Consider the following 16,216-nt stretch of genomic DNA (forward strand, 5'->3'; position numbering starts at 1 on the left):
ATCTAGGGTTGTCTTTTAGCCAGCCAGATAGCACAGGTGACAATATTATTGTGAGGATTAGATGAGTATCTGAAGACCTTGGGACAGTGTCTGGCATAGAGTAAGCAGACAAGAATTGTTAGCTCGTATTATCATTTGTTAAACTAAATAATTTCAGTTTAGAAGGTAAGTTCTTGAAATTAAAGGCCAACCAACCAACCAAGAAATGTTTTCATCAAAAAGGGTCTTAAATCAGAAAACCTGAGCTCTGCTACTTAATTAACTTTATGGCTTTGGGCAGCTCACTTAATTTTGCATAGCCTCAGTTTCGTAATTTGTAAAATGGTATGATAATCCCTGTCTTATCTATTCCTTGGGGTCATCATGAGGATCAAATAAGCTCATGCCTATTTAAGGTACAAAGCATTATACAAAGAGAAAACATTTTTTTTAAGGTTGACTTGTGTAATCAGCTCTTCTGATGCTATAAAATCCATTTAGGTTTGCCAAGGAAATTACAACCTAAATGGAGTTTACAGCATGACAAGACTCCTCCATGACCATCTGGCCATGGTGCTGAGTCTTGGCCTAGCTCAGGGTAGATTCGAAGCCAGTGGATAATGGCAGTATGCCTGGAAACAACCTCATCATAGAGGGAGATGAGGCCTCCTTTGGAAGAAGAGCTTTCTCTATGGCCTCAATCAGAGACTTCTTTAGAGATAAGCATAAGCTGTACTCTGGGGCCAGATCACTGACTCTCAGCCAGTACAAGTCAGGTTGGACAGAAGGGTGTGCAGACACATAGGCTTTAAAGTCGGACAGGCCTGGGCTTAAATTCCGGCTTCCACACTTGCTTGCTGAGTGACCTTCAACAAGTTGCTTAACATTTCTTAACCTCAGCCTTCTTATCTAAAAATTAGCATAAAAGTAGCACCTGTCCAGTATACTGGGGTTGTATAAGGATTTAAGTAAAGCACTTAAAGTACCTAGTGTGGAGTAAAGACTTAATACATTTTGGATATTATTATCGTGTTATTCTATGCATTATGGTTATTTGTTGGCCTGTGTGTTTTAATAAACTTGGAGCTCTTTGTTACTTCTCCTTATATCCTCTGTGCTTAGGAGAATGCCTGACACAATGTAGGTGTTGACTATATATCTGTTGGATTTACTTCTAGTTGATTCCTGCTGAAAGGATTATCGGGTAGCTAAGGTGATGGCTGATGAGGACTTAGGATGTGACCTGTCACAACAATACTACTTCTTTCTAAACAGTTTTGCAGGGAAACGATCTTTTAATGGAAGGCTGCGGTATGGAGGGATGGGCCCTTCCTGTGTCCCCCTGAGCACTCTATAGTATATGAGGCTTCCTGGGCCAGGCATGTTTACAGAAGCTCATCTTATAGGCTCCATAAAATCAAATCCCTCAAGAGACCTTGGGGGTTGCTTAATCCTCCTTTATTTTATAAACAAGGAAACTGAGGCAGAGAGAGATCAGAACTCATGAGCCATAACTTTCAGACCAGTGCTCTTCACTCCAAATTCTCATTGGCTACATTTGGAATGTGTGGAGATTTCTAGCCTTTTCTAGTAAAAACAGAGAAAAAAAAATAGAAGACAATATTATCGGTAGAAGTCTAGTCTTATTAAACTACCTTTCTAAATCACAATCTAACAAGAATGCTTCAAGCCAAATAAAGGAAGCCTGAAATACTCCTTTTCACTGGAGAATATAATTTTGCTTCAGCCACAATTTAAATTGATTGAGTTCTGAGCACCAGCACTTGAAGTGTGGAGCATATTCTATTTTCGCCATGATACTTGTTTTGACAGTGATGCATTTCAGTTGACATAGTTGAAATCCTTATGTAATAAATCTCTGCCTGAAAATTAATCATGTTTATAATATTCTGAGAATTAATAACACCCATTGCTCAAATCATTAACTTAAAAAAGGAGCTTCCAAAATCTGTTCTCGGCAGTAAGGGACCACAAATAAATGAATGTTTGATAAAATAATCCAAGTAGCAGTTTAACAAGCGTAAACTTGAATGTGGTTGCAATAACACAGAACTATTGTTTAAGGGTTGGCAGAGGCTGATGAGGTTCTTATTTCAGTTACGAAGCAGGCATCCACATGCATAATGAACTGCTCTCTGAATTATTAATGTGTTGCTTATTTAGCCTCATCTGTCTAGAAGATAATGTATCCTAACTCTAATGAGTGATTGGTTTTGTACATAATTACAGTAGCAGCAGTAGCGGGGAAATGTGTGCCTTCAAAGAAGGAGTTCTAAAAATAAAGTCATCACATAAACTCCGTTGTTGTGGCATTCTATCAAAATCAAACCCGAAGCATTTGAGAATTCATAATAAATTACAGGAGACAGAATCATTATTAACATCATAATTTAACACAAAAGGTTTTACTTAATCATTCATTACAGATCATGTGCTGTTAAAATGCTTATAAATGACTTGGGCTGTTTTAAGATGTTTGCAAACATGGTCCCTTTTGGCCACTCACCACCTGTGGTGGCGGAGGGTGCACAGAGAGGAGGCATAAGAACAATTGCAAAGGGTAATAATGCTTTATGCTCATTCTGACAGAATGTTAATTAAAAGTTCAAATGCCGTTAGGTGACTCCTTTTCTTTTCTAAAACATGCATGTCTGGGGCTCATTTGACCTGGTTTCTGCCTTCAAGCAGTTAATTGTGGAGGACATTGGATCAGAAGCCCATGCACCTGGACTGACTGGGTCTGGATGACAGTTCTTTGCCACCTGTTCCTGATTTGGGACAACAGCTCTTTGTTGAGACCAGAAGAGTCTTTGCCCCTGCCCCCAGCCCCTGCCCTCATAGCATATTATTTAAAGGACTAGGCCCAAGCCAGCAGCATTTTGTAGGCATTAGTCCTAAATGCACCTTCTTTATCACTGTGGTTGTATCAGTTTCTTTCCTTTTATTTCAGTCTTCAAAGGGGGCTGTCAGCTGACTGGTCATAAATCTGATGGCATCACAGCCGGTTCACACTTGTTCAGGAAGCTTCAGTTTGGTTGTAAATTGCACTGTGTGTGCAAGTATGGCTGCTTCTTTTAAAAATGGCCTATCACACTGTGTGCACGTACCATAGCACGTGCGTGCACACATGCACAGTGGCACCAGGGTGAAGACATCCATTTATCTTTCTAAAACCAAAAGCACTTTCAATTTATCCCTGCATCAGAAAACCTGCATAGCTTTTCTTTAGTATTGTAGAGACATTTGAATTATTGAAAATCATAACGCTTCCCTCTCGAGTGCAGGCAATTCCTAGAAGTGTTTAAGACTCTTGATCACAGGAGAATTCTCGTATGTTGCCTGTGGCTAGGATTGAAACCTATAGGCAAGATGGGGAAAATGGGAGAGTGCTTCTAATTCAAAGTACAACTTCTGCTTACAGCCTTCTGAAGCAACATAGTTAAACACAGCAAATTGTCTTTGAAAGTCTTGTACTGAATACTAACTCAGTTTCCAGCTTCCTTTTAGAAATGGCATGGAGTTAGATTTGCTAGGTCGCAAGGCTCAAGTTTTACTGCTGTCCCTCTGCCCATCATTGAACTTAGGGCCCTGTAATGCCCTTAGGTGAGGATAGGAGCCACAGGTGGAGTTGGACCTGGTAGATTCTCAGCAAGGTTCTGGGACTTACTTAAAAGAGACCAATTTCTCCTCCCCAGTCCAACTCTGCTACTTTCTTAATAAGCAAGGAGATCAAGAGTTTTCCTGTGACTGAGGTATCTCATTGGACAAGTGGATCAAGAAGGAGACTGCTGCCTGAGCCCCCAAGACATTTGATACCCCCCTCTAGGCTATTCCTTCCAAATGTATGCTGAGTTCCTGCCAAGGAAGGTGACTCTAGGGACGCTGGCGAGAGTCCAACAAGGGTTCTTTAAATGTGTTTTTTTTTTTTTTTAATTTTTTATTTCTAGGAGAGAGAGAGAGAGTGTGAGCAGGGGAGGGTAAGAGAAAGAGGGAGTCACAGACTCCGAAACAGGCTCCAGGCTCCAGGCTCCAGGCTCCAAGCTGGCAGCCAGCACAAAGCCTGACGCGGGGCTCGAACCCACAAACCACGAGATCATGACCCAAGCGAAAGTCGGACGCCCAACCGACCAAGCCACCCAGGAGCCCCCAACAAGGGTTCTTTAAATCCAGAGGTATCTCCTCGACCTGAAGAGGCTCCGCAGAGAAGCAGGAGATCCTGCTCTGAAAAAAAAAAAGCATCTCTAGGGCACAAGTATGGGTCCTACTAACCACTGGAATTCCTCTTTTATGTTTGATATATTAGCATCTCAAGTAGATTTTCATTTGCAGAAAGGGTATGAAGCCCACTGTTGTGGGAGAGGCAGCAGAAACCCTCTGGCAGCAGTCAGAGCAGCTGTAGCCAGAGCCCCTATTTGCTCTCATATTCCATGTACACTAAGCGCCATCTGGTCCACTTGACCCCTGTTCACCTTCCCCAAAACTAACCTAGCCCCTTGTCTCCATGGAGATTTGTGCTTTGTTTCCCTGGGTGCTAAGGTTGGTAAACCTCAACGAGCTGTAAGACTGCTGACCCCAGCCACCCTGGCAGTGTGGCTAGTGATGAGATGGGAGGTTGGGGCCTTGGAAAGAGACAGGTCATGAAGGCTCTCATTAACCCTGCTGGGAAGTTGGAATTTTCCTGAGGATGACAGGAATCCTTTCAAAATCATAAGTAGGGGAGTAGCATGCTCAGATTTGCTTTTCACCTTGACCACCTTGACTGTACATATGGTTAGGCTAAGGGGAGAGACAGGAGGCAGGGAATCTTAGTGTGGAGCAAAACTAAGGCATATCTTTGTGGAGGGAGAGGAGGGGTCAGAGTTGAGGCTAGCATCAACATGAGCTGGTGTTGACTGGCTATGGGGGTGGAGGTGTCCCGTCAGCCTCTGGCAGGACCCTCCATGAGGAAGTACAGGGGGAGGAGAGACAATCAATGCAGTTTGAGACAGCTTGACTCTGACGTTCTAGAGAAGTTCTATGGAATGGTGGATCTAGGAGTCTGGAGCTCAAAAATGAGATTGGAGCTAGAAAAATAAATGGTTTTTTTCCAAAGTTGCTGGTATTTAAAGAACTTGTCCAGGGAAGCAAGACCATAGGAAAGCCCCATGCTCATTCACCCTTCCAATATGGTATTTTCCCTTTCTGGAACACCCTCTCCCTTTTCCTCTCGCCAATACGCTTGTATTCTAGAAACCCATTTTGGAGAGGCTAAGTGACTTGTCTGAGGTTCTTTCTTCTTTGTATGCTCAAAGAGCTGGGCACATAGCCAGAGCTCAGGGATCGGCAGTTGAGTGTTGCTGAACACCGTGGAGAATCAGGAAGCTTCTGTGGCTTACCGGTACTGAGAGGGCCTTAGGACAGCTCATCATCTTCTTTTTCTTGGGAACAAAGTTGGGCACTTTAAGGGTGCTCAAACTGCAGTCCAGATGGCCGTTGGTCAGGTATAAGGTGAGCTGAGTCAGGGCCAGCTGGTCACTGTATGAGAGTCTAAGTCCCGTTGCCCACACCTGATTACAACAGGAGGCACAGAAGGGAAGGTGAGATCAGCTACTAGGAGAGAAAGCCCCAACCAACCCTCACCAGCCCAAACCACGTCGGACCCAACCAAACCAGTATACGTGTGACTGAATGGAGTAGATGCTTTTGCTTCTGTTTCTACTTCATTCAACTGAAGGATGGGAACCTTTGATCCGATTCTAACCAGAGAATTGAAGGTTCTTGTGAAGAGTTACAAAAATGAAAACACGTGGCCCAGCTAATCTTCTGGAGATACTGGGCTCCAAAAGGCTCATGGGGACTTCAACTCTCCTGCCTGTGGCTTGCCATTTCTAGGAGGTGAAAGATGGCACTGGTCTTGGCCCAGCCAGTCCTCACCCTGTACGAGTTCCCCAGTTGTACAATGTTTTCTGCTGAGAAAAATGAGACTATACAGAAGCTTCAGAGGATGGGGCCTAAAGAGGAGCAGACAGAGGGAGAATCACGGAGTGAATAGGAGAAAAGGTTAAACTCTCCTGTTTCCAGAAAAATCAGTGCCAGGAAATCTCACTATGAAACTTTAGGGAAACTCATGGTTGGCCTGTATATCTCAGCGCGACTGCCATTTACCACGAGTGTGGGAAAATCGTTTCACCACCCCACGAAGCCACAATATCCTCAATTGGGAAATGAGAACGCCCACCCTAACTGAACAGCAGGGCTATTAGAAGAATATGATGATGCAATAAAAATTAAAATGCTTTAAAAAATAGACATATGTGAGCAATAAGTTAGTGTAAGCCACTCAATAGTTAAGTCAGCCATTAATTCCTTTGATGGATATTTACTGGGCATCTACTATAAACCAGCAATGGGAGAGAATGTGCTACCTCTCCCCTCTCCTGGAGTGAACCATCATCCTTAATTGCCTTTGTCATGCTCACCCCCACACTGAATCCAGGAGCCCCCAGAATCCTCCTCTGTTCAATGCTCAAGGCTAGTGAAGGCAAGTTCAAGGTTGTTGTGCTAGTTACTGGAGAGGCAAAGGTAAAGAGGCAAAGGTCCTTCCATCAAGGAGGAGAAAGATACATATGTATTCAGTCATTTACAACACAATGTAATACGTGATATAATAAAAGGATGGAACAAACTACTACTGGCTTTGTCTAGTGAAGTCAGGGCTGCATCATGGAGAAGGTGACATTTGAGCTTTGGCAAACAACCCAAATATGACTGGCTTCCAGATCTCAAGTACCTACAAAGTGCCAAGTGCTTCACAAACAGCTCAGATCTTTATAATAACCTCAAAAATAATAGTCCCATGTCATAGATGAAGAAACAGAGCTTCAGAGAGTCCACATAGCCAGGAAATGGCCAAGCTGGGATTTGAATCCAGTTCTTTCTGGCTCCAAGTATACCCTTTTCCCATTACCTGCTGGCAAAGATGGCACTGATCTGAGCCCAGCCACTCCTTAACCTGTACCAGTTTCCTAGTCCCATTAAAAGCTAAAGTTGCAGAGGTTGAAAAACGCTCTTGTTTACTATAATCCATGCCATGAAAACGTCTTGTGGAGAAAACATGAAGTATTGTATTTCTGTAGTACACTGTAATTAGCATTAACGCATTTTCACTGTAGGAAGTTGGAAACGAGCACATTTTCATGAAGACTTGATTAAACATGTTTTCCTCTTAGAAGGCCTCCATGTGCCCCACATACTAACTCTATATGTTAAAATACATAATACATCTGCCCTAGAGTGGACTCCTCAAACAAATGTAGCAGTGAGTGACTTGAGTAAGCATTGACTGTAAATGGCATCATTATAAGGATATTAAGAGGTCAAGCTGTCAAGGCCTCTTGCTAAACTGAAGCTAATTTCAGGAGTCATATTCGCACAGTAATGCCCTTTTATAATAGCAAATAAATCACATTTGCAACAATTGTTAAAAACTAACTGCCAAGTATCTGTTGCAGTTGTAAATATCCTATTTGTCAACTTAAATATTTCCTGCTGTATGGCATAAAATGCAAATAAGATGGGGACAGCTACTTTTTCTTAATACGAGAAAGTGAATTAGCCGTTCTTGCATGTCAGGCACTTTTTCCCAGAGTTTCTCTTTTGATGTTTTTGAGTCCTTGGTTAAAGGGAAATGTATATAACAAACATTATTAATATTTATGTTAATAATATTAATGTTTTGGTGATTTTTAAAGTTTTAATTCCAGCATAGTTCGCACACAGTGTTGTATTAGTTTCAGGAGTGCAATCTAGTGATTTAACAATTCCATATGTTACCCAGTGCTCATCATGACGAGTGCACTCCTAGTGATAAGGATTTTAATGGGAAGGCAGCACAGCATAGGGGAAACAGGGAGATCCAAGGAGTCAGCCTAAATCTGGCCCTTACGTATAGTGTAAATATACATATATTTACATATAGTGTAAATTTGACCAAGTTATTTAAGCTCCCTCAATCTCAGTATCCTTGAGTGTGAAAGGAGCACATGATAATACTTATCACGCAGGGTTTTGAAAATAAATGCACTTAAGATTACCTTACAAATGATAAGATTCAATATAAATGTTATTTTTGATCACTAAGCATTTCCTTGGAAAGTAGGATCTTAGGAGACACATTTTCAGTTGCCTGTTGTAGCTGTTAGATTGCCCCTTTTAACAACTGTTTTTCCCATTCGTAATAATCATTGTCCTCAACCTCACAACAACTCAGTCCAGTATGTGGTTAGATTTGGGCAAGATTGGTGTTACTCTGTCTCCATTTGATCAATGAGACTGAGATCAAAGAGTGGCTTCGTGGTTTGCTTAAGGTCATAGAACACAGGCTAGAATTCTGCTCTTTCTAGAGCTGAAGTAGTTTTGCTTCCCCAGACTGCCCTAAACCCTTGGTTCACAAAAGAAGTAGAACAAATTTCGTTAAGCCTTTTCCTCAACAGCAGGCTTGCTTGAATTGCTCAGATAATTGTTCTGTTCTCCATCTGGTTTTTCCATTGAAGACACTGCCTGAGGCATGCTTGTTTTGTGTATAGGGGTTCCTATCTCCCCCTCTAAGACTGTCAGCCCTTTAGCGGAAGCTGCTGAGCCTTTGTCTTCCCACCAGGACCTGTGGATGGGGGAGGGCTGGGTTTGCAGCAGGCACCTCAGCACCTCTGATGCCTCACTGTGAACTCCACTCCAACTTTTAGGGGTCAGGATCCTAGATAAGCTGGTGTCAGATTCCAATATAGGAAACATTCAGTACGCATCTCCTCTATGTCACCCTCTTGCTTTCACACATACCTCATTTAATCCTATTCTTGATTTTGGATTTCATTATTAACTTTAGAACCTAATCTCTCTCTTCACTGGATACGCCCATCACAATTTAGTGGAACAATGATGGTGGCCTGTACAAAGGCAGTGTGAGTGGGGATGGGAGAAGTGGATGGATTTTTAAATGTTAGGGAGTGGCTTTGATGTGACTTGCAGGACTTGTAATGACTAGCTTGATAGATTAATTGACTAGATATGAGGATGAGGAAAAAAACATCATGGAAGTTTACTGTTGGAAAGACCCTTAAAAGTCATCTAACGCAATCAGTTTACTGTATAAATTAGAGTGAAGTCATTTGCCTAGGATACAGAGCCAGGTATCAAAGACGTGAGATGAGAAAACAAGGTGTCTCGGCTACCAGTCATAAATCACTAGTTGATAATTGTTTGACTTACTGCTGATGTAAAAATCATTTTGTTAAAAATGACTAGAATCCTAGAGACATTTGCATCAAGGCCTTACAAAGAATACTTAACACGAAAATACTCATATCAGCATTACTTGTAAGATTGAAAGATTGCAGCTGTTCAGCATTTGGATATTGGTTAAAAAGGTTATGACATATCCAAATGATGGGATTGTCTATGATATTATCACTAAAGATAATGATTGTGAATAGTTTTTGATGGTGTAGGAAGATACACAAAATAGCAAGAGAAGGATATATGACTTCAGCTTTGTGAAAATAGAATTATACATAGAAAAAAACTAGGTGAGGATATAAGAGAATGTTAACAGTGAGTGGTTGATCTTAGCAGCATTTTAGCAGTAAGTGTAATTATATATAGATGTTCATGTATACTCTGGATTGCACTGTCTGATATGGTAACCACTAACTACTTGTGGTTACTGAGCATTTAAAATGTGGCTGGTTCACCCTCTGGAAAACAGTGTGGAGGTTCCTCAGGAAACTAACAATAGAACTCCCCTATGACCCAGCAATAGCACTGCTAGGAATTTACCCAAGGGATACAGAAATGCTGAGGCATAGGAGCACATGAACCCCAATGTTCATAGCAGCACTCTCCACAATAGCCAAAACATGGAAAGAGCCTAAGTGTCCATCAACAGATGAATGGATCAAGAAGATGTGGTTTATCTATACCATGGAATACTACATGGCAATGAGAAACAATGAAATCTGGCCACGTGTAGCAACATGGATGGACCTTGAGGGTGTTATGCTGAGCGAAATAAGTCAGGCAGAGAAGGACAAATATCATATGTGTGCACGTATAGGAGGATTAGGAGGAACTTAACAGAGGACCAAGGGGGAGAAGAAGGGCGGAAATGGTGGGGGAAAGGGAGAGTGGCAAACCATGAGAGACTCTTGAATGCTGACAAAAACTGAGGACTGATGGATGTGGGGGGGAGGAGGGATGGGCATGGAGGAGGACACTTGTGGGGATGAGCACTGGGTGTTATGTGGAAACTAATTTGACAATAAACTATTTGTAAAAAAATAAAATAAAATAAAATAAAAATAAAAATAAAAAAAATAAATAAAATGTGGCTGGTTCAAACTGACATGTGCTATATATGTAAAATACATACCAGACTTTGAAGACTGAGGAGGAGGTACTGTGAAATATCTCATTGCTAATGTTTTATACTGATTACATATTGAAATGTGGGTTATGTAAAATATATTTTGGTTATGTTGGGTTAAGTAAAATACATTATTAACACCATGTTCAAAAGCACCTGTGTGGCTCAGTTGGTTAAGTGTCTGACTTTGGCTCAGATCATGATCTCATGGTTCGTGAGTTCGAGCCCCGCATCAGGCTCTGTGCTGACAGTTCTTTTGATTCTGTGTCTCTCTCTTTCTCAACCCCTTCCTGCATTCATGCTCTGTCTCTGTGTCTCTCTGTCTCTCAGAAATAAATAAACATTAAAAAAAATTTAAAAGACCACGTTCATCTATGTTTTGTTACATTTTTAAACAAGGCTACTAGAAAAATTACACATGGGCCATATTCTCTATCAGACTAATTGCAAAAAAGCCTGTTACAACTTCAGCAAGAGACAGGGCCAGCATGAGTGTGCTGGGGGAGTACTTCAGAGGCCCCAGCTCTCCACCGCTCTGACCAGCACTGTGCTGGATTCAGTCTTTGCTGTAGTGGGGAGAACACAGGGCAGGAGGCAACCCAGAAACTGCAACAACCTCATCCACCTTTAAACAAGCATGTGACAAGCAGAAGACAGGGTCAGGTAGAGGCAAGCTTGCCTAGAATTGTCCTGTTCCCAGGTTCCGCATCCTATTTGGGCCACAAATTTTGGGATAAAAGGGTAATATCCTCCCATGTGGAAGGTGTAGGAGAGCGGCCCAGTATTGAACCCTTTTGTTTTGGGTGTTTGGGTGTTCCAGGCAGGTAAAGGCTGTGCTCACCCCAACCATGTTGGCCTCTTTCCTGTGACAGACAGTGTGGATGGGAGGCAGAGCCTACAGATACGCACACACGTACCCAGGCCCGTATCCTGTCTGCACTTGCAAATAAAGTTTTGTAGCAAAGAGTTTGTGGTCTTGCCAACCTTCTCTTATGGGCATCTGGGTCTTAAAGGACCAAAAGACTGATTTATAGATCAAACAACATTTGTGGAAGAATCGTAGGATTTCAGAGCTTGAAGGGATTCATAGATGTTTTGCATATTCATCTCTAGGTTTTCTCTTCTTTTTCTTTATCATCTTCTTTTATCATAAGAAGAAGAATCTGAGATCTGGGCAGACTATGTGTCTTGCTGAAAGTCCTACTTTTAGTACCAGTATCTGACAAATATCCCTGATCCTTGGTGAGTTGCCTCTCTGGGCCACATTTTCCTCCACTCATCACTGGGGAGAATAGTCCTGAAGGACCTTCCCTCACAGATGCATCTATGAGACTAACTGAGAATTGCGGTAATTGCTCACTCTGTAGGCAAATTCTCCAGAGAAGGCAAGTGGGGGAAGCACTGAGAATTCACCTACCACAGGAAGGTAACAGGCCTTTAAAGCAGCCTGCTTTGGTTGAGGGATGCATGCCCCACCTCCCTGCCCATTTTCATGTCTTTCTTCATAGTTTCAGTGTGACGGGAAATCCACCACTGAATGAGAACAAATCCTCTGTCAAACCCATAGGTCCGCATAACTATAACTGAGCTATAAGAGGCCAGGCCACCTCTGTTTGCTGGGCAGCACAGGCATGGGTAGGCCCAGGTTCCCTCTGTCCTTACTGGACAAAGTAATATGCCAAGGCCTTATTTCCTACTTACAACTTTGGAGACCAAACTCCACTGGGAGTGACATGATCTAACTGAAAACATTAAAGGGTTACTCTAGTTGTTAGTGGGGAGAAGGGACCATGAGGGGTCAAGGATGGAAACAGGGAGGCCGGTTAGGAGGCTGTTGCAGTAAACTGGGTGAGAGATGGTGGTGGCTGGGTCGGCGTGGTAACAGCAAAGGGTGGGAGAAGTGGTCATATTATATACACCTTTCAAAACTGCATCCTAAAGAACGTTACTGATGGGCTGGATGCAGGGTGTGCAAGAAAGAGGAGTCAAGGATATCTTCAAGACTTTTGCACTGAAAAAATAGAAGGATGGAATTACCACATGCTGGGGGGGTGGGGGGTGGGGGCAGACTGCTAGAGGAATAGTTTAAAGCATAAATTCACGATTTCAGATTTGGGTGTGAAAAGTTTGAGATGTTTTTGTTGAATGATGTTCTAGAGGATGGAGTGAGATCTCAGACACCTTTTCTCCCTTCTCAGCAGGAGGATATGCTTGGCTGAGGTAGAGGGATAGAGCAGAATCAACCCCTGCTAGGGAGGCACCTTTTTCTCTGTTGTCACTTTTGGGCCTTGGGCTCAGGGCCCTCCTTGTCTGGGGAGAGCCAAGGCTTATGGGACCTTGGTCTACATGACCAACAGGACATGAAGCCTTCCCTAGACGCCATGCTTCTCATCATGTTTAGGCCAAAATGAAACAAGGTTGAGGTGGATAGAGGCAGCTTGGTAGGGAAAGAAGTGACTGCAGGCTCAGGCTAGTGGAGAACGGAGGGGCCTATGCCTAGAAGGAGGTGAGTAGCTTCACTGGAGTGGCAAGAGCACTGAACCAGAGTTGCAGGACCTCAGTCGGAGTGTTGGTCTTGCCCTGTGCCATCTGTGTGACCTTAACTTTCTTCTTTCTGGGCCTCAGCTTCCTTGTATGTTAACACAGACCTATCTGTAATGGCCTCTATCTCTGAAAGAGATTGTGCGGATCCAGTGACTACAAGAGAAACTTGTGGAATCTGGCAGACAAAAATCTGTTTGAACCCTGACTTCTTCCCAGTAGCCCAGGAGCAGAGTCGGGGCAGCCGTAACTCACTTGCTCAGCTCTTGACTTCAGTGTTTTTGCCTGCTTCTCAGAGATAGGGAACAGTTTTACCTCTTCTAAGATGCTGTTAAAGAAAGGCTCTGGGGACACCTGGGTGACTCGGTTGGGATTCTGACTCTGAGTTTTGGCTCAGGTCAAAATCTCGTGGTTCATGAGGTTTTTTTTTGTTTTTTTTTTTAACTTTTTTTTAATATTTTTTATTTATTTCTAGGAGAGAGAGAGAGAGAGAGAGAGAGAGAGACAGCATGAGCAGGGGAGGGTCAGAGAGAGAGGGAGTCACAGACTGAAACAGGCTCCAGGCTCTGAGCTGGCAGTCAGCACAGAGACCGATGCGGGGCTCGAACCCACAAACCGCGAGATCATGACCTAAGCGAAAGTCGGACGCTTAACCGACTAAGCCACCCAGGCGCCCCTCGTGGTTCATGAGTTTTGAGCCCTGCTTTGGGCTCCATACTGGCAATGTGGAACCCGCTTGGGATTCTCTGTCCCTTTCTCTCTGCACCTCTCCCACTCTCTGTATCTCTCAAAATAAATAAATAAACTTAAAAAAAAACCAGCCTCTAGAATTCTGGCTATCATACAGAGAGCGAACCGTCTTCGGTAGCTACTAAGTAATATCTTTTCCCATGTTGATCATCAGCAGACAGCACTGAACTCCCCATGGTGGTAAACAACATACATGATACTTGATTTTAAAGAAGTTGGTACACTGCACTGTAAGAATGTTCAGTTAGCAAAATATTAATATGATTATGATATTTGGTAAGGATTGTTTATATTTTTAAAAATCCATAGAAAGGCAGAGGGGACTACAGCGTCTTGGCATGTTGCCACCTAGTGGCAGCTGCTGGGATGGCCCAGTCTCTTGGAGAGGCTAAGGAGAACTACAGTTGCCCCTCTGTGAGGCAGTCGCCCTGGGCCCTGATCAACAAATGCAACTCTTAGTATTTCTTGGAAGCCTTCCCCCCGTCCCTATTAATTCCATTTATCCTTCTGGACATGATTTATGTCACAGCTTCACAAGGCTGTCTCTGAGCAACCACAGTATCCATTTTCAGTACTGCCCACTCCGGACACTGCCTCATATCGGGCCTATGGAGTCTGCGGGGTCAGAGACAGCAGAAAACCTGGGACCTGCCACCAAGCACTCGGGACCCAGTAGTCCACCATGCCTAGGGCCTCCATGATTTTCAAAGGCCTTCACAATATTTGGATTCTGCAGGGAAGCGGAGTGGGGGGAATGTTACTGGATCCCAAATAGAAAACAAAAACTACAAAGTAATCAATGTTTTTAAAATATTGACCAAATTTGACATGCTAGTTAAATGCAACACAACTCATACAGTTATATCTAAATCCTATTCCATGAAAGTGCATTTGAATACATGTAATATGATGTAGGGTGATGGGCTCTCAAAAACCGAACATACCCAGGGCCCAGAGAGGTCTTAAACAATTTTGTCCTGAAGGCCTAATACATCCTCCATGTCCCCATTTTATGGATGAGACTCTGGGAGGTGAACAGACTCGCTCAGTTCCCTCAGTTAGGGGAAGAGCTGGGATCAGAGCCCACGTTTCCCGAGTCCTGGTCCAGCTCTTTCCCTGACACCTATTCACCAGCATTAATAGGCCCGTTGCTTTGTAGTGCTAGAAGCTTCTCTGTGACTTTGGAAGTTCTTTCAGGGTGTGCAGGAACTATATTCATAATTAATTTGTGGATCCAAAATGGAAACTACTGAAATTTAAACCTGCATTGTCAGCAGCTCTACTGATGTGTTTCACTTTTGTTTAAAAAATTTACAAAAATTTTAGTATACCCTTGCCTTTTCTGCCTCCTTTTCCAAGTTACTTCCACTACTTACATACACTTACGATCCTTCCTCTGTTACTTTCAATACCAATGGCCTAACTATTATTATTTATATTAAGGTACAGAATTACATGCTCATTTCTTTCTTCTTTTTAAGTATTTCCTTTTTTTTTATCATGAATTTTTAGAAGGCCATTTTCTTATTTTGACATTAGGTACTAAACTATAATAAACACAGAAACCCAATTTTTATAACCTATTACAGGTTTCTAGGACTAGTAATTGTTTATGCTTCTTCCATGGCCATTCAATATAATAATCTCATACTGTAGATAGTTATTCTTCCTCTGTAATTTTCATGCTGTAAATGTCAGGGCTGGTGAATGATTTGCTTCGTTGAGAAGTATTCCTTTAAAGTTACTACAAATAATCTCCAAAAGGCTTTTGTATGAATTTTCAAAGCAGAAAGCGCCTGCTCTGTGGCTCTTCCTGGGGAGGACCCCTGATGCCCAGGCATTGTGGACACAGAAGACTTGTGTAAAGTGAGAGCAGGATGATTACACAGCACTGGTCCCATCAGAGCAGTGAGTTGGCAGCAGAGATTTGCCTTTCCTTCCCACTTTCCTTGACATCTGCAGTAAATCAGATTTTTTTTTTTTAAATTAAGAACAACCTCAGATGCAAAATATGTGGGCAAGAAACATAGGCAGGCTGAGTTTTGGAGATGGCCTCATCCAGTCCTCCTCCAACTCTAGGCTTGAGTCTGCAAGAGGGGAGGAGGCCTGGTCAGGAGCAGAGGTCAGATCAGAGCTCAGAGCTCTTGATTTCCAGTCCAAGGCAAGTTTGTTTACATTTGAGAATTCCTAGGGAGAATGAGACCAAGAGCAGGGACCTGTCTAATTCATATCTGCATCCTGCATAATACTAGCACAGCACTCTTGATGAAAGTGTGCACAATAAATGTTTGTTGGGTTACTCAATAATCAATAAAGCAAGGAAAAATAACACAAGGGAAAAATTCTTCCCTTTAAAACACAGACAGGAGAGATACCACTTCAAACCTATGAGGATGGCTGAAATAAAAGAGACAGTAATAAGTGTTGGCAAAGATGCAGAGAAATTGGAAGCCCCATCCATTGCTAGCAAGACTGTAAAATGGTGTTTTGTCAGTTTGTCAAAAAGGTAAACTTACAGTTACCAAATGA

The 16,216-nt window shown here is 42.6% G+C and overlaps 1 protein-coding gene across 3 annotated transcripts in view; it reads right to left on the minus strand.

Annotated features, from left to right (window-relative positions):
* IQCH (IQ motif containing H) overlaps window positions 1-16,216 on the minus strand; it is a 214,952-nt gene that overhangs the window by 21,996 nt on the left and 176,740 nt on the right. For all 3 annotated transcript variants that reach the window (XM_039220123.1, XM_039220114.1, XM_039220106.1), the window contains one exon: window positions 5,376-5,546. In XM_039220123.1, coding sequence (XP_039076054.1) covers window positions 5,376-5,546 — 171 coding nt within the window. The remainder of the gene's footprint in view (window positions 1-5,375; window positions 5,547-16,216) is intronic.

The sequence above is a fragment of the Hyaena hyaena genome, unplaced genomic scaffold (assembly GCF_003009895.1).
Source record: "Hyaena hyaena isolate Hyena2069 unplaced genomic scaffold, ASM300989v1 scaffold_15, whole genome shotgun sequence".
NCBI classification, from domain to species: Eukaryota; Metazoa; Chordata; class Mammalia; order Carnivora; family Hyaenidae; genus Hyaena; species Hyaena hyaena.